The 23,361-nt window shown below is 42.4% G+C and overlaps 3 protein-coding genes across 6 annotated transcripts in view; 2 read left to right on the top strand and 1 right to left on the bottom strand.

Annotated features, from left to right (window-relative positions):
* dip2ba (disco-interacting protein 2 homolog Ba) overlaps positions 1 to 9,397 on the top strand; it is a 43,662-nt gene extending 34,265 nt beyond the window's left edge. For both annotated transcript variants that reach the window (XM_031746912.2, XM_031746913.2), the window contains 12 exons: positions 45 to 166; positions 856 to 967; positions 1,360 to 1,469; positions 3,167 to 3,297; positions 3,386 to 3,554; positions 4,006 to 4,176; positions 4,378 to 4,439; positions 4,555 to 4,612; positions 4,741 to 4,815; positions 4,999 to 5,173; positions 5,429 to 5,552; positions 5,648 to 9,397. In XM_031746912.2, the coding sequence (XP_031602772.1) occupies positions 45 to 166; positions 856 to 967; positions 1,360 to 1,469; positions 3,167 to 3,297; positions 3,386 to 3,554; positions 4,006 to 4,176; positions 4,378 to 4,439; positions 4,555 to 4,612; positions 4,741 to 4,815; positions 4,999 to 5,173; positions 5,429 to 5,552; positions 5,648 to 5,900 (1,562 nt within the window). In that variant the 3' untranslated portion in view covers positions 5,901 to 9,397. The remainder of the gene's footprint in view (positions 1 to 44; positions 167 to 855; positions 968 to 1,359; positions 1,470 to 3,166; positions 3,298 to 3,385; positions 3,555 to 4,005; positions 4,177 to 4,377; positions 4,440 to 4,554; positions 4,613 to 4,740; positions 4,816 to 4,998; positions 5,174 to 5,428; positions 5,553 to 5,647) is intronic.
* A 2,058-nt stretch (positions 9,398 to 11,455) lies between these two features.
* LOC116325904 (transmembrane protease serine 11D) lies at positions 11,456 to 15,818 on the bottom strand. The gene is made up of 5 exons (XM_031746969.2): positions 15,667 to 15,818; positions 14,427 to 14,610; positions 13,733 to 14,010; positions 11,863 to 12,005; positions 11,456 to 11,762 (listed from the first exon to the last, which is right to left on the bottom strand). Exons 1-5 carry the CDS (start codon positions 15,737 to 15,739, stop codon positions 11,523 to 11,525), a joined length of 918 nt encoding a protein of 305 aa, XP_031602829.1. The 5' UTR covers positions 15,740 to 15,818; the 3' UTR covers positions 11,456 to 11,522.
* A 703-nt stretch (positions 15,819 to 16,521) lies between these two features.
* The window catches only part of scn8aa (sodium channel, voltage gated, type VIII, alpha subunit a), a 49,184-nt gene continuing 42,344 nt past the window's right edge, over positions 16,522 to 23,361 (top strand). The window contains exons 1-2 of one of the 3 annotated variants that reach the window (XM_039604710.1): positions 16,522 to 16,699; positions 19,441 to 19,774. In XM_039604710.1, coding sequence (XP_039460644.1) covers positions 19,496 to 19,774 — 279 coding nt within the window. In that variant the 5' untranslated portion in view covers positions 16,522 to 16,699; positions 19,441 to 19,495. Of the gene's footprint in view, positions 16,700 to 17,056; positions 17,179 to 19,440; positions 19,775 to 23,361 lie in introns of those variants that run through there. The other 2 variants (XM_039604711.1, XM_039604712.1) reach the window with 2 other exon arrangements.

The following is a 23,361-nucleotide window of genomic DNA, read 5'->3' as shown; positions in this document are numbered from 1 at the left end:
TGTGGCATTGTAGTTCACCAGGTTCCCGTCTCCTACTTCTGCAGGTATCGACCTGATAGCCGCCTTCTATGGCTGTCTCTACGCGGGGGTCGTCCCTGTGACTGTGAGGCCGCCCCACCCACAGAATCTGGCTGCTACTCTCCCCACTGTCCGCATGATCATTGACGTGAGTGCACTTCACCACAGCTTTTTTTTTTTTACTCAAGTATTTCCACAGTATAGTGGAGTAATGTATGTGGAATTATTTGAGTACACTGAGTAGCATTTAAACTGTCTTTGTACTTATTCTACCTTGAAGAGCTATTTTAAAGATCAACACACCAGAAGCACTCATTTTTCATTTTCAGTTTTATTTTTTTTCACTTAATTTTGTAATAATATATCCAAAACTAGTAGTTCACAATGAGAACACGGTTCTGTGAGTCTTCTCTAATGCAAATACGTCATTTTGTTTTGTTTTTGTTTTTAAGTGATCCACAATCACAGCTAACTAGGGTTCCTTATTCCCAGTTCTCCTGAAAATCGCGCTGTTTGAATAGACAGACAAACAGCAACGGAGACAAAAGCACAGTTATGACATTGCACTGTCCATACTGGATCACTTTCATGTACTGAAATATGCATTGCTGACCTTAAAACAAATATGAACCTTTTTTAGCCACCACTTAAACTGTCACATCAACAGAAGTGCCCTTCACTAATGAAATGAGTACTTCTCTTGGCCACTATAACTGATTTCCCTGGGGCAAAGCAAATGAAATTGGGCTTTACTTTGGAGATCAATGAAATATAAATAACTAAATGCTTCACATTAATCTAAACGACCACGTCTGTGCTCTGTGTTGTGTGCCACAGGTGAGCAAAGCAGCCTGCATCCTCACCACTCAGCCTCTCATGAGGATCCTCAGGTCCAGGGAGGCGGCTGCCAGCGTCAATGTCAAAACGTGGCCCACGATCATTGATACAGGTGACTGAATTAGGAAAGCCTTTGGAGTAACGTGCAGCAGCTGGGTAACGCTGCGTTTGTGCACGTCTGTAGATGCTAGCAGGTTTAGCTTAAAAAAGTGCTCCTGTTTTCACCACAAGATGTCCTGTTTGTGCTTTGACTAACTTCAGACATGTAAAGTACAGTTTCAGTTATTTTCAGCTCTCATTTCTGAAGATAAGAGTGTTACAGTGAGTTAAAAATAAAAGTATGGATTTTTAATATGTGCATTGAAAGGATAGAATTACACGTGAAATGATATCACCTTCCCTTTCAACCAGACTATTATCAGACTGTAGCATTAAGAGCAAGAAGTATTTGATTTATTTTGTCCAATAAAGAAATAACATAAATTCACTTCCCTCGCCTCACAGATGATCTTCCAAGAAAGCGGCCTCCACACATCTACAAACCTCCTACAGCTGAGATGCTAGCCTATCTGGACTTCAGTGTGTCCACCACAGGCATGCTGACTGGAGTCAAGGTAGATCACTCCCACAAATCCTGTATATCCTCCAAAAATAATAATAATAGCAAACAAACAGAAATGACTGTGATTTCATTTTTTTTTTAATATAAATTTCTTTAGCCAGAAAATTTTTAATTTTCTGCTTCTGTGTCTTCTCTTGGATGTTTGACCTTTACTCAACTAGTCTAGTTCAGTATATTGACAACGCAATTATGACACAGAAATTGGCGCAACTTTTAAAATGTACAATATTTTAATATTTACACAGTCATGGCCAAAAATATTTGGTAGTTGCACAAATTGTGTATTTGACATACTTTGTTTGTTTTTATGATATAGTGAAGGACATTTGTGCAGTTAAAATAACATTCAAAAAATTTTATTGGTTAATAAATCAAATTTATGCCTACAGTCAGTATTTACAGTGCGTTGACATTTTGTGATGCTGGATATCAGTCTCCGGGCCAAATCCTGATTAATGCTGATTCACTCCTGCATCATCGGTGTTGAGGTTGATTTGTTTGTGAGCTTCTGCTTATTCACGCACTTTTTAAGGGCTGACTGTAGATTCTTGATCGCATTAAGATCTGGGGAATTTCTTGGCCGTGGCTCCGAAATGTTAATTTGATGATCTCAGAGCCACTAAGTTATCACTTTTGCCTTGAGACGTGGTGCTGGAGACATCCATCATGCTGGAAAATGCACAAAGCATTAAAGTGCTTCTTTGGTGGAGGAAGAAGTTATTCTTTGAGGAAGCTTTTAGTGTGGTCAGGCAGAAGCCCACAAACTGCAGTCAGCTTTGAGCATTGCTAAATGTCCAACTTGCCACAGAGAATAGCAGAACTTATTAGAAGAAGGACCTCTAAATGCTGTTTGCATAAATTTGCTTTATTTGCCAATAAAAGTTGTTGAAATTACTTATGATTGTTTTTCACTGTATCGTAGAAATATGTAAAAGAAAAACTTGTGCGATTGCCAAAACTTTAGTACGAGCCTGTTGATTTTGAGGTTAAAAGACATGTAAGAAATGGTTCATTTAGATCAGATTTTATATACATCAATGGAGTGGAGATATTGAAGGTATATGAGTTTAAATACCTGGGGTTAAACCATGCAAAGCAAGAAAGAGCAGTGAAGATGAGAGTGCAGGCAGGGTGGAGTGGGTGGAGATGAGTGGCAGGGGTGATTTGTGACAGAAGGATAACAGCAAGAGTGAAAGGGAAGGTTTACAAGATAGAAGTGTGACCTGCTGTGATGTATGGTTTGGAGATGGAGCTGAAGGTGTCGTGATTACATCAGAGGGAAGCTCAGGCTGAGAGGTTTTAAAGGTAAGGCTGAGATGGTCTGCACACAGGAGGGATAGTGGATGTAACGAGCAAAGGATGTTGAAGATCGAGCTGAGGAAAAGAGGAAGACCTCGCAGGGGCTTCATGGATATTGTGAAGGAGGACTTGCTGATGGTTGTATGAGAGGGGAGGATGCTAGAGAATAGGGTGAAATGGAGAAAGATCATCTGCTGTGGTGACACAAACAGCTGAAAGAAGAATACACACTAACATGCTACCTGTTCTAATGGTCGTCAAACCACTCTACTTTGACGACCATTAGAACGTCTTTATTGATACATATCGAGGTATTAAAATCATGCTAATGAGGTGAAGTTTAATGGAGTGAGTCTGGTGGATTTCTTAAAAGTTTCTCTGCTTCTTCAGATGTCTCACGCTGCGGTCAGTACTCTTTGCCGCTCCATTAAACTGCAGTGTGAGCTCTACTCCTCACGCCAAGTAGCCATCTGCCTGGACCCATACTGTGGCCTGGGCTTCGTCCTGTGGTGCCTCTCCAGGTAATTCCAACACAAACATAAAGACAGAATGCTGTTATTCTTGTAACATACAGCTTTGCTGTTGCTGACCGTTTTCTCTCGTTTCCAGTGTTTACTCAGGTCACCAGTCCATCCTTATCCCTCCCCTGGAGCTGGAGAGCTCGCTGCCCGTGTGGCTGAGCACGCTCAGTCAGTACAAGATCAGAGACACCTTTTGCTCGTATTCTGTCATGGAGCTCTGCACCAAAGGCCTGGGCACCCAGACGGAGATGCTGAAGGTCACAAACACACTCGCATAATCTCCCAGATGTGGTTCCTCCTCTTAGATTACCGTGCTGTCATTTCTGTCGTTACTCTGACAAACAACACAGTGATAAATTACTTTATGACAGAAAATATTACTGCTGTGAAGCAGAGTAATAAACCCCTGTCTCAGGCTTAAAAAATTATTCACCTTATTCATTCAGACAGATCACCTGTCAGCGAGCTTGCATGCTAATTAAGTAGATTGTATGTTTACAGCGTTATGAGCCTTACATGTATCGTATCTGTTTTAAAGTCATTATCTGTCTCTGTCTGTGCTTACCTTTATTTTATCCTTTATCCGTCCTCATTCGGTTTTCCTTCTACTTTGGATGAAAATGTTCAGTAATGCAGAGTCCATGTTTGTGTCAAGCTACAGTCTACACCTGTTAAAAGTGAGTGACCTTTAGCCGTTCGTGTCTGCAGGCGCGCGGTCTGAACCTGTCGTGCGTGCGGAGCTGTGTGGTGATAGCAGAGGAGCGTCCTCGCCTCGCTCTCACACAGTCCTTCTCCAAGCTCTTCAAAGACCTCGGCCTGTCACCTCGCGCCGTCAGCACCGCCTTTGGCTCAAGGGTCAACCTAGCCATCTGCCTTCAGGTTGGTTTCGCAAATATGCCGTCTTATGAGGACATTTCAACCCAAATCGGGCATTTTTTCTTTTAGTTCTGCTCAACAAAAATACCAATCCGTGACATCTGAGCTGCACAAGGAGATGTACTGAATGTTAATAACTTATGATAATAACCTGTAAGCTAAAAAACTTTGTTTTTAATGTGTTACCCTGCCCTGTATCACTAGGGCACTGCTGGGCCAGACCCCTCCACTGTCTATGTTGACATGAAGTCCCTGCGTCACGACAGGTAAGGCTGAAGAGTCTCATAAAGCAGCACAAAGGCAACCACATTAGTCACGTGATGCAGCTGGTGGACAACAACAGAAAGACTGACAGGCTTGTCTTTTCTCTGTGTCCCTCAGGGTGAGGCTAGTGGAAAGAGGAGCGCCACAGAGTCTTCCACTCATGGAGTCGGGCACTGTAAGTATTGATCACTGACTGGTAAAACTCACTTATGTGATGCTCACTGTGGCCACAGAACCAGAGCACTAAAAGAGTTGGTTAAAGCAGTCTTAAAGTGAAATTCTCCTCTCATTTCCTCATCGAAGATCCTACCAGGAGTGAGAGTCATCATAGTCAACCCAGAGACCAGAGGTCCACTGGGAGACTCGCATCTTGGTGAGGTGAGTGCGCAAACATGTGCCACAAACCGACTGATTTCACCGGCACGGAGTAAAGGAAGAGGGCGACAGTCAAAAGATTTGTTTTATGTTGATTTTTAGTCAAATTTCTCTCATGTTGTCAAAATTTAGCAGCCAAAGTAATTCAGGAAGTCTTATTTTTTTGCCTTCTTTCCCTTTGTCCAGATTTGGGTGAACAGCCCACACAATGCCAGTGGCTACTACACCATCTATGGGGAGGAGAGCCTGCAGGCAGACCACTTCAACACCAGGCTCAGCTTTGGGGAGCCCCAAACTCTGTGGGCCAGGACCAGTTACTTGGGTTTCATCAAGAGAACAGAGCTGCTGGATGCAAGTGGAGGTGAGAGGACATTTGATAAAAGATGTTTCGTGACATAGTAATAATGTAAGAATGAATTGGAGGAGCAATTGGTGTTGAGCCCTTTAAAATGTAAATACTTGGTTGTACTGAAAGTTGTCATCACAAATGCATCACAACATTGGACCCTAATCTATTAAAGGTACAGGTTCCACAGCTGTAGCCAGATCTTTAAAACAAGACACACTATATTGTAGGAACTGTACATAATCAAATAGTTTTATGTCCCCACCACAGATCGCCATGATGCCTTGTTTGTGGTGGGCTCCCTGGATGAAACTCTGGAGTTGAGGGGGCTGCGTTATCACCCCATTGACATCGAGACGTCCGTGTCCCGCGCCCACCGCAGCATCGCAGAGAGGTGAGGAGCAGCAGATGTGCGCTTAACGTGGTGTTGTTGATCCTGGTAGCAAACAGTAGCAGAAACCTGAACTCTTCCCACTTCTCGCTTCGCAGTGCCGTGTTTACATGGACCAACCTGCTGGTGGTGGTGGCGGAGCTTAGCGGCTCGGAGCAGGAGGCCTTGGACCTGGTGCCACTCGTCACCAACGTGGTCCTGGAGGAGCACCACCTCATCGTCGGAGTGGTGGTCATCGTGGACCCGGGGGTGATCCCCATCAACTCCCGGGGAGAGAAGCAGAGGATGCATCTGCGAGACTCCTTCCTGGCTGACCAACTGGACCCCATCTACGTGGCCTACAACATGTGAACACCCTTCACCAACTGATGCAGAAACCTGAGCCAGGCTCCGAGAACAGACAACGAGGGAGAAGGACTTTGGGGACGTGTACAGTAGCAGCCCCGAAGTTAAAACCTCAGACACACTCATTGGAAACGCCAAACGGCATGGGAACGCGAGAAACAACTCAAGTACTGTAACGACAACATGCTTCCCTCTCAGAAACTGTTCTGTCTTTACTTCCACCTGCTTGATTGCTGCAGTCCAGGTTCACTGAGATTTCTACTGTGGGGGCTGACACTTTCTCTGCTCCTGAAAGGTAGACGCACGTGTCGATTGGGAGAAATCCCATCATCCTTTTTTTTTTCTGCACCCACCTCTCCCTCATCAATCAAATCCATGTTTTTAGGATATTTTAATTACTCCCAGAAAGAGAAGAATGGAATCCTCCCCTCATTTTTCTATCCTTTTGCTTTCATCCTGAACCATGCATGCTCATGTGTCAGATTGTTCTGTTTTTTAAACCCGTCTAATCTTGAAGGTGCACTGGAACTTCTCCCCTTGCACTTTACGTCCTCGCACCTCGATTTCCTGTCTCTCCTGCCTCCCCCACCCCTCATGCCTGCTGCTGTCAAAAAGAGCAAATCCACATCAGTATTAAAAGCACCACAAGCAAGCACAGCCCACAGTGGGCAGTCCTGACACAATTGCCCACCAGGTGCACAGTGGCGTCCACTTTCCATCACACGCGATGTTTGCTGGCAGACGTAGTGTCGACAATGACAAAACAAAAAAATATCTTTAAAAAAATGCTTGAATTACTTGTTGGTGTGGGAAAAGAAAGACTTCATGAACCTGAGTAGTAAAGATGAAACAGATTCTTCATCTTCGGTGTGAGTAGGAGGGTTAGATAGCTCGTATGATTGTGATAGTACTAATCTATTTTTTAAAAGCGCCAATTTTCAGAACAACTTTCGAAACTATAGTCTGTGTTTAGGTGTGCATGCCAGCTGGGAGTGCAGGTGACGTCTACATGCGGGCTCGAAACAAAACGAAAACAAGCTTCGCGAGCCAAGGATTCTCACAGCAGTTATTTTGCTGCCTATGCTGAATGTTCAGGCTTTGTCACAGTTTTTGTGCCTCTCATGTAAAAGCATTCACAGCCTCCCGGCGCTCAACAAGAGTTGCTCTTAAAGAAGAAATAAGTATCCGGTGTTAATGAGGGAGACCAAGAATGTTCTGAAGTTATTCCCAGACAACCTTCTGTTTCTCTTCTCCTTTTAACCCATTTAATATTTTGCAGTTAGCTCTCTTTACTCTTTATCTGTGAGCTAAAATGTTGTAAAGAAACAAATATGTATGACTATAAATGACAGCACTGTTCGTGTTGTACAAATTTCGCTACTTTTTTTGCTATTTTTTCCAGTATAGATGAACATTTGGTTCATCTAAAGGTTTTGTTTTTTAAGGAAATATCTTGAGAACAGTGGTGTCTCTGTGTGAATGTATAGTTTTTCTCACCGGGTATTTATTTTCTTTAAAAAATCTTACAAAGTACCATCAACAAACTTTTGTGACTTCACCCATGAGAAGAACTAACCGCAAGTGATTTGAAATTGCTCCAATCGCACCTTCAAGGTGGTCTCCTTGTGCACCCCAGAACAGCTAATGCACCTCTCACCGGTGCATTAGACTGAACACATTTCAGACTGGGTTTAGTTTTGTTAAAGAGGAAAACACCTCAGGGATACAAATCTGGTCGGAACGGAGTTGGCACAGCAAGTGCAACAGGGAAGCTTTACAGTAGAATTTGCAGTTGTGATGTGCAGCTTTTGGGCCTGGATCCTGTGGACTCACGAGCTGAAAACTATTGTTTGTTCTTTGGGTTGTAGATGACAACCAGCTTTTGTAATCTTAGGGAAGTAGGAAATAGTAAAGGCCAATTTAATCCAGGCTCCTGCAGCTGAGCTCCAGCTTCACCCGATGTGCATGGGGAACTTCCAGGGAGAGATTCAAATGTACGAGGAGCACTGAATTAGAAAGTTGAGGGAAGTTTTTAAGGTTTTCTTTTTGTGGGTGAAGTCGCCAAATTTCTTAATCAAGTCAAATGTTTAGCTCTAATGTGGCTTTAATGTGATGTTAATACATCAGAGGCATAATCTGGAGTTTGGCACTCTGGGCTCTGAAAACAATAGCAGACCAAAAAACGATAAACAAAACTTCAACTTAAGGTCCAACTTCTCTGTGTAGTCTGTGTTCGAGGGCAGTTTTGTTCGGTTTCGCCTGGCTTGGTCTGAGGTTCTGAAGTGAGCTGCTAGCTTTCAGTCTGTGTGTAGTTTTCCACCTTATATCAAAGAACGTGTTTCATTTAGTGTCACAGCTGATTAGATAAATGTAGAAAATCTGAAGGCAAGTCGGTGCCTTTTACCATGGTGACATTTACGATAATGGACCATTGAATTTTAAAAAAAAAAGCAAAACAAAAAAATCAAGAATGAGGAGCGAGCTTTGCCTTATTAAACCTGTGGAACTTCTGTACTTTTATTGCTTATTTAAAGAACCGTTTCACCGAATCTAAGCGAGAAATCAGACACCAGTTTGTAGCTCAAAACTCACACGTACATTTAAAAAAAAAACATTTTTTAAGAGGAAGGGTGGTGTTTTATGTTTGTGCTCATACCTTTCTGATTTTAACATAACCGTCATCACTCAGACCCATTAATTCTGAATGTGGGCAACACTAAAAAAAGAGAAAATAAACTGGGAACAATCCGCAACAAACCTGTGATTTAAAAGTTTTTTTTTTAAAATTGCAGACCCCTCCTTTAAAAAGTGAAGTAATAAAGATGTCTGTATACTGTATTTTAGAGGTCAAATACTGTATTACTGGTGTTAATGTGTACATGAAAATGAATCTGTAGATAAAAAAACAAAAGAAAAAAACTTGACTTGATCTTTCATACTTGACAGCATTTTTCTGCATTGTTATTATTTTAAGGTTACCACATTGCAAGCAACAAAAAAAGGTTTCAGTGGGCAGGAACAAACGTGCACTTTCCCAATATCATTTTATGTGTGTGTGAGTGTGTGTGTGTGTGCGCGCGTGTGTTCAGCAGTGATATTTGGCTTTTATGGTGCAACAAGTTTTGTCTTTTGTAAGAAATTTCCCAAAATGGTAAACCTTTTTTTTTGTTTTGTTTTTTAAATTTCTTCTTTTTTTTTAAATGTCGCCTCCACTGTATTTTTACTCTTTCCATCCAAAATTGGAATTTTAATATATTTTCTAGGGATTTCATCAATATTTTCCTGATGCAATCTTTATCTGCAAGCAGCTGGTTTGATGTAAGAGCGGCTTTGTCGCACGCCGATTAAACCACTTTTCAATCGGTGACCGACACCGACGGCGTGTGTGCGTGCCAGTGAAATTGGAGTCACACGTCTTCTGAGGTTTCTGAGGCTGCTGTGTGATTATTGCTTTGTCGCTACTGTTTCACTCTGACAAGTTTTAATAAAGTTTTATAATTTCATGTTGGCCTTCAAGCCTTTTCAATAGACATTGGTGCTATTCAATAAGGGAAAGTTGACAGTTTTGTTCTCCAGTGTCATTACAAGAAGATGCCCTTTTGTGTGAAACCAAGTCATTCTTTTTCCATGCCAACCATCTCTTCAGTCACTCCATACTTGCATCATCATCGGTTCGGGATCTGATGGACAATGCGCTCTGAATATTTATGTGAGTTTTCATATTGTGTTGTGACGAATGGCGAACATTTCAAACCTCCAAAGTTATCCTAAGCACAAAATGTAAATGTACCTGCGAGGTAATGAAATTAGGATCTTTTACACGCAAACGCAAAACCCCACAAACTCAAGGGCCCACAATGTATACCTCAGCAACTGTCTGTTCACTATGCATCGTCGAGCTGCAGCAAAGACATTCTCAACTGGTTAATGGTGCGATAACTTCTAACAACAACAACAACAACATGTCTTACTTGACAAAAACACTGTCACTCTGTCATTGGATGTGTTTCATGTCAAATAATAAAAAAAAAATGCTTTGTCAGACTTGTCTTGGACTTTTTCTACTTCTTTTCTTATCTATCTGCAACCTGCTGCTGTTACAAGAAAGAAAATGGCATCATCCTTCCAGCAGGTGTCAGTGTTTCTGCTCTGTGTGTGTGTTTGGGTGGGCGGGGCGGGGGGGGGGCTAAGATGCCACAGTCCAGTTTTGCTTAGCGTTTCTTACAAATATTCACATCATTTCTTTACTTGAACCAACAGGTAATTAATAGTTGATTAATGATCAACTAATTGCAACAAAGGCCCCGTCAAACCACTATATTCCAAAGTAAAGTCCGGACAATATATAGGGAAAATTCCAATAATCACACGACTTCATACTGGCAAGCATTTGGTGACAGTGGGAAGGAAAAACTCCCTTTTAACAGGAAGAAACCTCTGGCAGAACCAGGCTCAGGGAGGGGCAGCCTTCTGCTACGCCCGTTTGGGAGTGAGGGGCAGGGGAAGCGATAAAACCACACTGTGGAAGAGAGCCAGAGATTAATAATAAGTCATGATTAAATGCAGAGTGGAAACACAAAGAAAGTGAAAGAGAAACAATGCATCATGGGAAGACCCCAGCAGTCTAAGCCTATTGAAGTGTAACAAAGTAGTATCAGAAAGGAAGAAGCTGTGTATTTAGTTACTTTTTTTTATTCATTTATTTTTTTATATATATTAATGCAAGAATAATTAGACTTCTGAAACAGAATAATTTAGTTTTATTAGACACTGGAAAGAAAAGCTTTCTTATAAACACCATCTAGAAACTCTAAATCAGGCTAATCAGTTAAAATCAGGCTGTTAATACATTTATATAATCACCTACAGACATGCCATTAATCCAGGAATTAAACTTAAGCCTTTTAACATCTTAATACAATCTGTCGCTCTTAATAAAGTTTTTTTTTCTGGATGTTTTAAAGCTTCTATTGGGGGGAAAAAAGGGAAACTTCTGGTCTTCCTCATAAATAAAAGCTCTGCCATCTTTTTTGTACCCACTCAGGAGTTTAAAAGCTCGTCTCTCTTCTGCTGAGTGGCTTAAAAACTCTATGAGACAAGCTAAGCAAGATAAGTTGTTGTGGAAATTTCGCCAATAAAGTGAATTCCAAGGAAGCAGCTGCCTTTCAGAGTCATATTACAGCTGTTGTATTTCTAATGGACTCGTCTCTCCAAAGAAAACAACTCCTTGCAGCAGAGAAATAAAAACCATCCATTATTAGCACTTCTTAACCCTCCTTCTATTACTGATAACAAAAGCAACGTGTTAAAAAAATGTGAGCTCATTTTAAGAAGAAGCATATGTCATTGCATACATGTGTCTCTGTCTGTATTTACATGCTGTATAAAGATAATTAATAAACACAGATATCTCATGTGAAACAATCAGAGCGTTTCTGGCTTGGCAACAAATTACACCATCACTCAAAGTAAGCTGCTGAATAAGAAATGTGGCTCTCCTCTGCCTTTAAAAAAGCTCTGACAGCTCTAACAGGGTTGTTGTTATGAACTGTACATGAAAAAATAAGCGTGTGGCGTTCAGAGATGTCTGCTTTAGTTAGGATATTTATTGCTGCCAGTCTGGATGTTTCAGAACAGCGTCAAACCAGCACCGAGCAGAGCTGCGATGACTCCCGTGCTCGCTCTGTGGACAGCAGATACTGCTACCGCTGTCTGACTCGCGGTCAGCCACTTTGAAAAAACGCTGACTCGTGCGTACACCCCAGGCTTGTGAGGAAGTCCACACTCCTCTCCGAAGCTCGTCACGCCAACCAGATAAAACCTATCCTGATTCTCGCTGTAGCACTGCAGCGGGCCCCCGCTGTCACCCTGAAGCAGACGCAAACAGCAGCGGCGTGAAGTTCATTTCAACCAGCCCGTAGTGACTTCATAAAAAAACAAAATAAAAACAAAATCCAAGGATCAGCACCTGACAGGCGTCGACTGCTCCGCTCTCCAGTCCTGCGCAGATCATGTTCTCAGTGATGATGCCGTTATACCAGGTGACCCGGTTACATGTTCGTCTGTCGATGAGCTCCACCTCAGCTTCCTGCAGTTTGTTCATCAGCGGGCCTGCACTCCACACACCAAAGAGGCTTTGAAATTACTTTATGAGTATATGTGACATAATGTGAGAGCGACATTTAAAAACAGAGGGAAAAAAATCCACATCTGTTGCACTGAGTGACCACCCAACCTGAAGCCGATGTGCCACCTTATTTGTGAGGCACTGTAACCTGGTCAACAAATGCCTTGCGCAGCATGAACACTTGATTTGACAATTCTGCACTTCTCAGGTTTCAGAGTGCACATCAGTGATCTACATATGGCGTTTCGCTGATTCTTTCCTATTCAGTGTGATCTTTTCTGTTTGCAGGTGTTGTAGAGATACCCGACCTGACCTGATACCCGAGCTTTTCTAGTTTCCTTGAGTGCTTCCTATGGCTCACCCATTGAAATGGATATACACAGCCAAGCTCTAACTGGGACTTGAAGTTGTGTTAAAGAAGTTCTGAAGCTGTTCCTTTCATCACTCAGTGGTGTCCTTCATATCTCCTGTCAGATGTCACTGGTGTAACATCATGTGGATGCCACAGTTCGCCTTCAGTGCAGCAAACAAGCCTTGGGAGTCGTTCTTATCTGACAGAATCTGCAATTCTTCTGCTTCTTTTTGTAGCATCAGGAACTCCACGTGTTTCTTTCTTCTTTCTTTCTGCGTTTTGGTCTTTACTGTGAGGAAGGCTGGTTCTGACTTTCTAGAAGTTTCTGGATTTCTACACAATCCTCTGAAAACCAGCGGGCTGTATTTTGAGTAGCAGCCTTCAAGATCCTAAGATGTTCTTGAGAATCTTTAAGAGCCAGTTCAATTGCCCTGGCAAAACTTTTTGGTATTCAACACATGCCAGCTTCACAACATCAAGTTTTCCAGTTTTCATCGTATGAGGTAGGCTTCAGGGCTAAGGCGAGCTCTAACATTCAGTAACGTGCATTACCTCTGTTGATAAGAACTCATGAAGGGCAGCACTGCAAGCCACATAATAGTCAAGTAGATGTTAAGCTCAGCAGTAACTTGCCAGTGGAGTTCATTTCACCTTTACCAAAACTTCTCATCGTTCTGTTTGTAAACTTTTCCTGCTCTCACATTAAACTTCCTGAGAATCAGAAGTTTGTCTGCTGCACGGCTGACATGTAACAGCGGACATACAGATAATACAGCTGCAAATACTTCAGAACCCTTCACTTTTTGCATGCTTTGGTTGACATCAATAAACTCAGCTATTTCAATCATTTTCTTAACCTTTCATCTGACTTGTGTTGCCAGAAGCTGGCAGAGCCCACATTGAGATGTGTTAATAAAAGATATAAAGTAAATCTCTGTTTCTCTACCTGACAAATGTGTGAAATTGAAGAAAAGGTTCTGCTATTTCACTGACTCTCCCGTATTTACAAAAACAACAAACAGGTTTTGTTAATTGTCAAAAATGTTCTTTTGTTGAACCAAAATTTCTATAGTAGACAATGGAAAACAAACTTTTTTGTCATTTACTTGTTTATCTATTACTTAGCTCCTTTGATATAGTATAAATGGGCGTGGCTGGTGGTCTTTGTCAGCATGTAAAGTTGTAAAACTTATAAAAATACACTTAAAAGTCCAAAAATGTATCATTCACTTTTTCCAAAACTGTCCAACGAGCCAGATTGGCTCCAATTTTGGCCCCCAGACCTTATGTTTGACATCCCTGCCCTAAACTAAATACTAATTCTTCTTATTTTAAAATAGTAACTCCAGCCTTTCCCACCTTTGTAATAGGTGCTTCCCCATCCACTGATGAAGCAGTGGCTGAGGTTGAGCATGGCCTCATGGATCACATCACCAGGAAGGCAAATAGGCTGGATGTAGTTGGTGAACTTAAAGGGCGAGCTGAGCAGCAACAGCGTCACGTCGTTATCAGATGTGACAATGTTGTAATCATCGTGCATTTTCACTCCGCTGATGGAGCGGAACTGGGCGTATTTTCCTGGAGAAGACAGCGTATTTAGTCCTGCCACCACACGAAAATTGCTTAGGCTGATCCACCTGGACACAAAAGAAAAGAGTAAAAAAATCATAAACATATACATAAATGGAAACAGACAACTCTCTGTCAGCGTTTACCTTCACAATATTTCAACCAATAAAGTTGCGGTAAAGGTCTGGAATTTCTGTTACTCTACTCAGTAAGTAGAGTAGACCCCATTATTAAAAAGCCATAAAATTAAAGATGACACGTGTATTTTGGGCAACATGTGTATTATTTTCTCTTACAGGAAAGGTCCAAAGCAAAATTTCGAACACCTCACGTGGTTAGTACTCAAGAAGTCGCCGCTTTGCCAATATAAAAAGCTTTTAAGAAGCTTTATTTCCCTTTTTTATCAGTAACTTTTTCAGTTCTGGTTCAGTTCCACCCCATTGTTTGTGTAAAGTGCTCTAACTGTTACTTTTAAGGTACTCACAGGTAATGGTAGAAGCAGTGTGTGGCAGTGAGCACCCAGACGCTGCTGAGGATAGTGCCACCACAGTGGTGCCTGTACTGGATCTGGATGCTGACCTGCCATGGCCACGCCCCCTCGGGAGCCTCCCGGCCACCCACGATCCGAGAAGCACCTGGAGGACCAAAAAGAGGCCGTTCCCCACAACCTAATAAAGATTTAAAAAAAAAAAAAAGGTTTTAAGTTGACTTTTATGTAAACTTTAAATTTGTTTTTCATTTGAATGTGAAAAACACAATTATACAGCTCCTTTCTAGTGTTACTGACCACTCAAAATACAGGTCATATTGGTAGTCTCATAATAATATTGTAGTACTGCTTGACATTTTAACATATTAGGATACTATTACCATATAATGATAATAGCATTAACCATACCTTAATTACTTGGACATTACTTTGATACTAGTAATATTCCCTTAACTGGATTATTGAGAGGGATCCAACATTAACTTTCTGGGGTAATAATCTGCTATTTTCATATTGATACCTGCGTGTTTCTCCTTAATCACCCCCCTATTACCACATTCTTGCCGAGCTGTACTAAAAAGTGCTACCGAATAATTTTCAAAGCGCAACAGACATCCAAAATAGCCAAACGTGATTATATAGGTTTTGGTGACAGCAGTGGTGATAGAAACCAAACTAATACATATAAAATATACAAAATAGAATAAAATACTTGTTTTGTTTGCTTTTGTGATAACACATAATAGTGAATAGTGGGTGAATGGTTTAATTTTTCTTTTACTGCAAAATTGCGGGTGATGTGATAATTAATCTTTCTGTTAGTAAAGAAACAAAGAAAGTACATTTTCAGGAGGAAGTGAACTGAGTGTATCACTGAGAAGTCATCATATCATAGCACAAATAAAATGTTTATCAGGTAAAGTGCTGAGTCACAGTCAGCGCATGGACCCAGTAAAGTAAGCTGCTCAATATTAGCCACCATCTCGATAAACTGCACTGAGAAACCTGTTTTTTTCTTTAACATATATTATTTCATTAGAAAATTGCAAAATTTCACTTAAATAACGTTCAGGTCCAAGAAAGAGGGGCTTTGCTAAAAATAAATAAATAAATGAATAAAAATAACACCGCAAAACGGGATTCTGAAGTTACTGAGAATCAAAAACTAGCTGAATACTTTACTAAAAAGTGGACGAAAACAAGAAATATCACTAAAACTTCTGCCTGTACTCACTTTTCTGTGGCGAAGTGGATAATGCAGTCAAACAGCAGACGTTCAGATATAGGAGAAGACCTTTTAACTCCATTTAGTTTCAACTCTTCTCCTTTATATATGTTTGTATATATCTGTGTGTGTATTTTTGATCGCAAACAGAAACAATTCCGACCGGCCGATGACGTCATGTGCACGTTCAGCTCTTTTGACCTGCGTAAAAAAAGTTTTAACGGAAAAGCATCTACTCTACAGTAATTTAAATGCACTTGATTTATTTTAAGGCTCCGTTTGCATTGATTCACACACACCCATTGCGTAACAGCAAAAAGACAGAGGGCAGGTTAGCGGATTAAGAGCTGCCTATTTGCATTTAAATTTGTGCTATTAAAGGGCGAAGTGCTGGAGGAGGCCTGTAAGTGAAAACAGTAATTTGGAGATGAGATGCTCATCTTAAAAAATATATTTGAAAGTATGTGACAATAAGTGAACAAATGTTTATAACATTGATGTGTAACATGTGAGAAAGAGAAACAATTAAGGCGTTACTTGTGTGTTCGCGCGCGCGTGTGTGTAAATGTCATTTTCGTAGACTCATCAGCTTTAATGTCTTTCAAGAAACTATTATTTTCTTCCCATATCTCAGACATGTACTGGCCTCCTCTATTTGAATGCCTACACATGATAAATTCCTGCACTGCACACACACACACTCACACTGCTCACACAGTGAGCCAATGCGTTTTGTCAGAAAAACCTTGAGCGTGTTTTGTGCGCACAGTCTCTCACCATGGATCATCCCTGATCCTGTGCTGTGAGGTGCTCACTGGGGGGGTTTGGAGTCTGCGGGCCTAAATGACCTTTACGATTTTACGAAACGCGCTCTCCGACACTCCCTCACATTCTGCTGAGAGTCATCAATTATGCAGGAAAACCGCTCGCGCTGAGGGGGAAGGTAGCAGCAACAATATGGCGACAACCGCAGTTTCTCCCCAAGCTTTTTCACATCTGCAGTCCTGCAACGGTTCTCTGGATTCATTGTAACGCTTACGAAGTGAGTATCCTTCGTTTGTAACCGTTTGGGGAAAGCCTGGCGCGCATCGGTAGGTGAGGGCAGATTTTCTCTCCGTCGGTAGGCTATCCCTGCGTAGCCTAAATGTCGCAGAGCTGCACACTGCCCCGCATCTTTTTTTGGGGGAGCGAGCGCGACGGAACAGGGTGTCTGCGCTCGATGGGCATCTACCGGCTGGACCAGTGCAAAGAGGGGGGGAAATATATTTAACAGCCAGTTGTTGTCGGAATTTATCAGATTAACCATTTCACCGAGCATCGGAGGTACCGATTAGAAAACAGGGGAGGGAGGAGAAAATGTCTCATAGGTTAGGCTTCAGGCAGGGCGCCGTCTGACTTCTTCGAAGCCCAGAAAACTTTGTAGGTTTTTATTTTTAATTTGGGCTTTTTTCTTTATATCCTCCGGACTAAAGGATGATGCACTTGAAACCCCACAAGGCTTCAAGAAGGGGTTGATGCTATGTAAGTAGCCCGATCTTCTTTCCATCACCGACAGACGGGAAATTTGCATTCCTCCAGGTGATTTTGGCGTGACAGGAGCATTGCTGTTTTCTAATCGTCGTGTTTAACGTCTTGGTGCAGACTGTGTGTTACTTTTAGCTTCGCAGCCTGGGTTATTTTGTGCACAGATAGAGCCTTATTGATTTGGCAGTCGACATGGCTTCACGGGTGTGGTGCAGATCCTTGAAGACAACGCGCAAAAGCGCACAGAACATCCCGGAGAAGACAAAAAAAAACCCCCAAAACCCCCCAAGAAAAACAAAACCATGTTTGCTGTTTCACAGGGAGGACAAAATGTACTTGATTGTTATTTTTACATCGACACCACACTCGTGACTTTGATCCACGGTTGCGCTTACCTCAGCGTGACAATTTTTAACATGTAAACCTCCCACTGCAGCAATACAGCTTTGGCCAATTTGGTTGTAGCGGGCCACTTCACTGCGCAGTATAACCCACAGCTTCTCTGTGAAGCTCAGCACAGGAATAGATTGGAAATGCAGTGGCTCTCTAATTCAAACCTTTAGGAAAGCAGTTGAATTGACCTAGAAGATGCCAGAATGTTCTCCGTTTCTGTGTGACACTGCTCGCACTGCTAGGCTTAGATGTAAGCAGCAGCCGACGGGACTGATAACGAGACGAGTGTTGCCACCACGACTTAATAATTGAGGAGATTTGAAGGATAAACTACAGGCCTGAAGGTGTCGGGGAAGAAAAAGGAAAAAGAAAAGAACCGAGGGTTGTGTGTACCCCCCCCGCACCTTTTTTGTAGGCACTCACGTGCGCGCGCACGTGTATGAATATGAGCTCGTGCAGTGCTGAAGCGGACAGCGCCAGCCTCGCAGCAGAAGGCTCCGAGGTTCTGGTGTCCATTTTAAAACAGACCTCTCGCCTCACCTGCTTCACGTCTCCTGTGCTTTTTCCACCTCGTGTCGGGACACGCAGAGTGGAGTCTTTCCCGTGTGATGCCAGCTTTAACGCGTCGAGCATTTCAATTAGACGCTGTTATGTAAGAGGGAGGCAGGGAAGTGACGGGGCCCGGTGACTCGAATATGGCCGTCTGTCCTGTTCAGGCTGCAGACACCTTGCTCCTGTTGAAATGAAAGGATTTTGCGCTGCAGCAGCAGGTGGAACACGAGGGGAAGAGAGGGGAGGGTGGTGTTTTAGAAATCCTCCAAAAATTCTAATGATTTCGTTAATTTTTCAAGTCTGGCTGAACTGAACTCTAATTTCAGCTCCTTCCTCTTTGCTTCAGCACTGCCCGGTGTTCCTGCAGCTTGAACATTTGTCATGTTACCCTCTTTGCGTTTTGGAGAAAACCTTTACTGTAAGGCCTTTTTTTCTCAGCCTTTTTGTTTAGCAGAGTCATGAGGGGTGAGATTGTTAAACCTGTGGTTTGACTTTTTGTGCAGATGGAACCTGATCTTCATTCAATTCAATTATAAAATACATCTTCTTTAACATTTAGATATTTGTTTGTTAACCTGTGCAACATCCGATTTACCATGGCAACATATGTAACCAATAAAAAAATACAACCTGAGGTGAAACGGCAAAACCGATCATATTCATCAACTGAGGCATATACCACTGGTTTGGAGTTCTTTTTTGGTAAAACAGCAGATTTTTAATATAAACCTACACATTTGCCTGTGTAGGTTCATAGTCATCCAGGTCATGGTTGACTAGAAAGCTTGAAATAAGAATGCAACTGGGCTTCTTTAGGCTTGTGAAAACGTCTCATCCAAGAGGCTTCCTCAGTATATTATCTGATATTTCCCCCATCTTATGAGAATAAGCATTATGTGTTGCTGTTTAACACTCTTATCTGAAATATTCTCTTTATTTAAGTCAACCACACACTCTGCTGCTTCAGAGGATCATTTAACAAAAGTCTGTTAATGGTTCTCTTCAGCTCACTTCCTTAATGGAGATAAAGTAGATGGAGGAGATCTCTTAGCCTGCAAATGCTTTCATATATATATATATCTATATATATATAGATATATATATATCTATATATATATAGATATATATATTTAACATTACAAAATCTCAACATTTTCTTGTTCTTTTGGTTCATAAAATAACATTTTGCACCTTTATTGTCTCCTTTTTCTGTAATCTTTCTAAATGGGCACCCAGCTAACTGTTAATTTCAGGCCACCATTTTTGTAGTACATCATTTCATGTTGTATTTTTTCCCCCTCCTGCTTCCTGCAGAGCTGCTACCGTGGATGGCACAAACCTAAAGACTAAGTAGCTGCAGGATGAAAACATGGCCGCACCCCTTCTTGCACCGCCAGGACCTGACAGCTTCAAGAAGTTTACTCCAGAATCTTTGGCGGTCCTTGAGCAGCGCATCCAAGAGGAGAAGAACAAAAAGCCACCCAAGCAGGACAGCAGTTACCGCGACGACGATGACGAGAACAAGCCCAAACCAAACAGCGACCTGGAGGCTGGGAAGAGCCTGCCCTACATCTATGGGGACATCCCTAAGGGAATGGTGGCGGTACCACTGGAGGATCTGGACCCATTCTACGTGAATTCTCAAAAAGTGAGTATTCACACACACACACACACACACACACACACACACACACACACACACACACACACTCTCACACACACACACACACACACACACACACACACACACACACACACACACACACACACACACACACAACAATGATTTTAGTCAAATTGAGCGCTGGCTTTATTCTAAAACAAAGTACCTGACTCTCATTGCTGCAAATATTTGTGCAGTGTATTGTTTCTGGTGTTTGTCCCTCGCTCTCAGGCTTCCAAAATGCTCAAAATATTCCTCCCAAAAACCTTTAATATTGCATTTGACAAGTGAAAATGTGACCCTGTTACATCACTGTTACCTTTCCATCCTTGTGCATGGCCTGATTTGTGTTTGCACTCTTTTTTTCATGAAACACTTTTCTTTTGATTTTTTTTTCCAATGTTTTTCATACTGAGAGATTTGATTGTGATCAGTTGAGCTCAGTTAAAAAAAAATAAAAATCCAACGCTTGCGTGGCATCTGGAAGAAATAGTTGTAGCAAGTGACCGTAGTGGTTGTAGTAAATTTTAACCTGACACATTGTGATTGTGTTGTTTACTCCTCTGACGTTGTGTTACATCAGATAAACTCAGACATTCATAATTTTAGTACATAATCGGTTTGGACAGCATTCGGTAGATAAGAAGCTTCATTATGTCGAAGTGAGTCACAAGTTATGACCGGAAATTACGCAGACAGCAGAGTCACTGTGGTTTTTTTAGGGGTTTTTTTGACACTTGACTTTCAGGGGTGCTATGTTTACAGTTATTTTTAATTTTATAATTAGGCTGCAGGAGGTAATTACGTTTTCCTCCTCGAAGACCTTTGGGGAGTGTTGGAGCCGAGCTCTCGAGCTGTTGAGTGGGCCGTTGCTGTATCTCCAATGTGCTCACAGGGCTTTGGGGAAAAGGTCAGAAGCAGTTACTGTTGAAAGACCGTTGTTCCACATGACAGACTTTCCTAATTGTTGAAAAATTAATCTGTGGCAGGAGAGAGAAGCAGCAGCAGGCTGAGAGGACTCTGGTTGTCTTAAAGGAGACACGTGTCTCTCTGGGGTTTCTGTCATGTCTGACGTCTGGTCGTCCTCGGTGTGAGGACAAACAGGTGACCTTGACAGTCTTTTAATGTGCACCTGTTAGCCTAAACTGTTGGAGACTGCATTTGTTTCACTCAACTGTTTTTGTTGTACAAAAGCCTCCGAACTTAAAGAACAGAAGACACGGCTTGCAGATATTGAAAAAGGGAGAATTAGAGGCTCAGGAAAGTTGAAAACTATAAAGAAACTGTATTATGGAAAGCTGTACAGATAAAGATGCTTCTAAGAGCTCTACACTTTTACTCGTAGGAGTGCGAGAATAATTTATCATAAAATGGCTGTTCTTTCCTTTCCTTAAGCATCAGTGCAAATGCAAGCTGTACTGTGGTGAGTTCAATGCTCGTGTGTTCATAATAGGACCGAGCAGTGAAGGCTAAAACCTTCTACCATGGTAGCGTTGTTTGTTGTCTATTTATAGTAAAAAAAAAAAAAAAGTTATATAACAAAATTGGTATTTTCGTTCAAAATGGTCTCCTTCGATCATATATTCATTTAAAAACTGCTGCACGTTTTGACAACAGCGTTGTGTAACCCTCGGTCCACACAGAGTATCTCAAAATATAGCAAACCCTACCTGACAAAACAGGAGGGTAATGCCGTGTCATCGTCGTTACCTGAACAGATTTCTTTAGATATTGTGCGTGTGTGCGTTTGGCTGCACAGCATCAGCATCAGCGTTCCTCGCCGTCTGTCTCGGTGTTATACCTCTCTGTCTTTACACCGTGCACGCTGACTGTTATGTAACGCACCAGTCCAGCGCACAAGGAGGAGACACGATTCAGATGACACGTGGCAAACATGTCCAGGGATCCATGGCACTGTTGATTGTTCACTCGCTTACATGCAGCTCACCTGCCTGTTTCCCCCCACATGTTCCATATTAATGACACACATGCGCGTGAGCCATGCAGCCTCGCTTGTGCTCTTGCTTCTCATCTTTGCTTCCTTGGCTTCAGGCAAATCTAATTACGGCCCCTAATCTAGTGTCATTCTGATACCAAAGGGAGCCGATGCTGCAGTGACACCAGATCAGGTGGTGACCTTGATGGGAGAACGTTTGCCCTGTGTGTCTTTGTCATTTGAGAGGTGGCAGGTTGCATCTGGATAACTCCTTTGCAGGAAGGAGGTGCAGAAAGATGAGGGGGAATATACGTAAAGGAAGGTCGTTCCTCATCTTCCAGATAAATCTAGATTCGTGGCTCTTTTAGGTCATCTTATAGCTGAGACAGAAAGCCGGGAGGCTGGCTAGGTGATGACGCAGCAACGGCCCTCCCCGCCTGGTTGGTGGCCCGAGCAGGGCTGTGCCACGCTGAGCTGAGCTAGGCCGGGTCGTGGTTGGCATCACTGTTCAAGGCCGGCGAAAGATTTCAAGGAGAGGACATAGAAGGAAGGGAGGGAGGGAGAGATGAAGTGAGGACAGAGATGAAACGGACAACATGTGCAAGGATGCATGAGCACATTTGCTGTCCTTCATGCTGCAGCCAAGATAACCAAAACGTGTTTTGCTGAGGACAAAGATCTGCCACAGACACTGCAGAGCGTCTCTAAAATAAGATAACTGAAGTCACCCCTGTCACAAGTTCTTTGCCCAATCATATCAGTGCATGTATATCAGAGAAAACACAGCATTTTGTCTTGTTTGGACTGGTTAAAGATGGTTTAATTTTCATCTATTGTAATAACATTGTCAGGAATATTTCAGCATGCCTCTAGATCGAGACAATGCAAAAATATACCAAATGGCATAAACAGGGTGAAAGCACGGCAAAGAATGCATGGGCATCTCATAGGAAGGCCTTACAGCATTCGTATATTGATGTCTCTGTGACTGTGGGGCTTTCGGGCTAAAGACGCCATAATCCCATTTATCGTTTGCCACAAGGGTCAAAAAAAGGAAGGGTCGCTGAATGGCTGTTGAGGCCCTCACGGATGCAGACGCTGCACTGGATTGAGCTTCTGTGTCGAAGCCGCTCTCTCTCTCTTGCACTCTCGGTTTCTCTCTCCCACCCATCCCCCCTCCCTCCCGTCCTCTTCTTCGTCTTCTGCCCAGCTTCCCCGTTCTGGCTCCTCGTGCCCTGCTTCCTCAGCCTGCTGCTGCCACAGTTGCTCCCTGCCTGCCTGCTTCACTCGCTCTCCACCCCCCCGCCTTCTCTGCCTCTCCTCCTCGCTCAGCTCTAGATTATGAAATTTTCAGTAGCTTTGCAGCAGCACTTTTGTCATGTGTTACCAAAAAAAAAAAAAGCGCTTCATGGATAGCTGTGGAGTACATGTGTGTCAGGGTGACAGTAGTGGTTGTTGATTGTGCTGTGGCGCTGCTGCTGCGTGTGATGTGTGTAATTATGCATTTGTTTGTGAGTCATGGATATGTACCCTGCATATGTGCATGATGGCTGTGTTTAACAGAAATGTCATGATGGGACATTTCCAAGCGTGTGATTGTCTTGACTGGTAGATGACAGTGTTAATGATGAGGGAG

The sequence above is a fragment of the Oreochromis aureus genome, linkage group 20 (genome assembly GCF_013358895.1).
Source record: "Oreochromis aureus strain Israel breed Guangdong linkage group 20, ZZ_aureus, whole genome shotgun sequence".
NCBI lineage: Eukaryota > Metazoa > Chordata > Actinopteri > Cichliformes > Cichlidae > Oreochromis > Oreochromis aureus.
Note: the sequence above shows the minus strand (reverse complement) of the source record. Positions and strands in the feature narration are given on the sequence as shown.

Coding starts and splice junctions, on each gene's coding strand:
- LOC116325904 (XM_031746969.2), bottom strand. CDS start 15,739: ATGGAGTTAAAAGGTCTTCTCCTATATCTGAACGTCTGCTGTTTGACT. Junction 14,611..15,666: donor ATCCACTTCGCCACAGAAAA/GTGAGTACAGGC, acceptor AATCTTTATTAG/GTTGTGGGGAACGGCCTCTT. Junction 11,763..11,862: donor GAGCAGTCGACGCCTGTCAG/GTGCTGATCCTT, acceptor CGTCTGCTTCAG/GGTGACAGCGGGGGCCCGCT.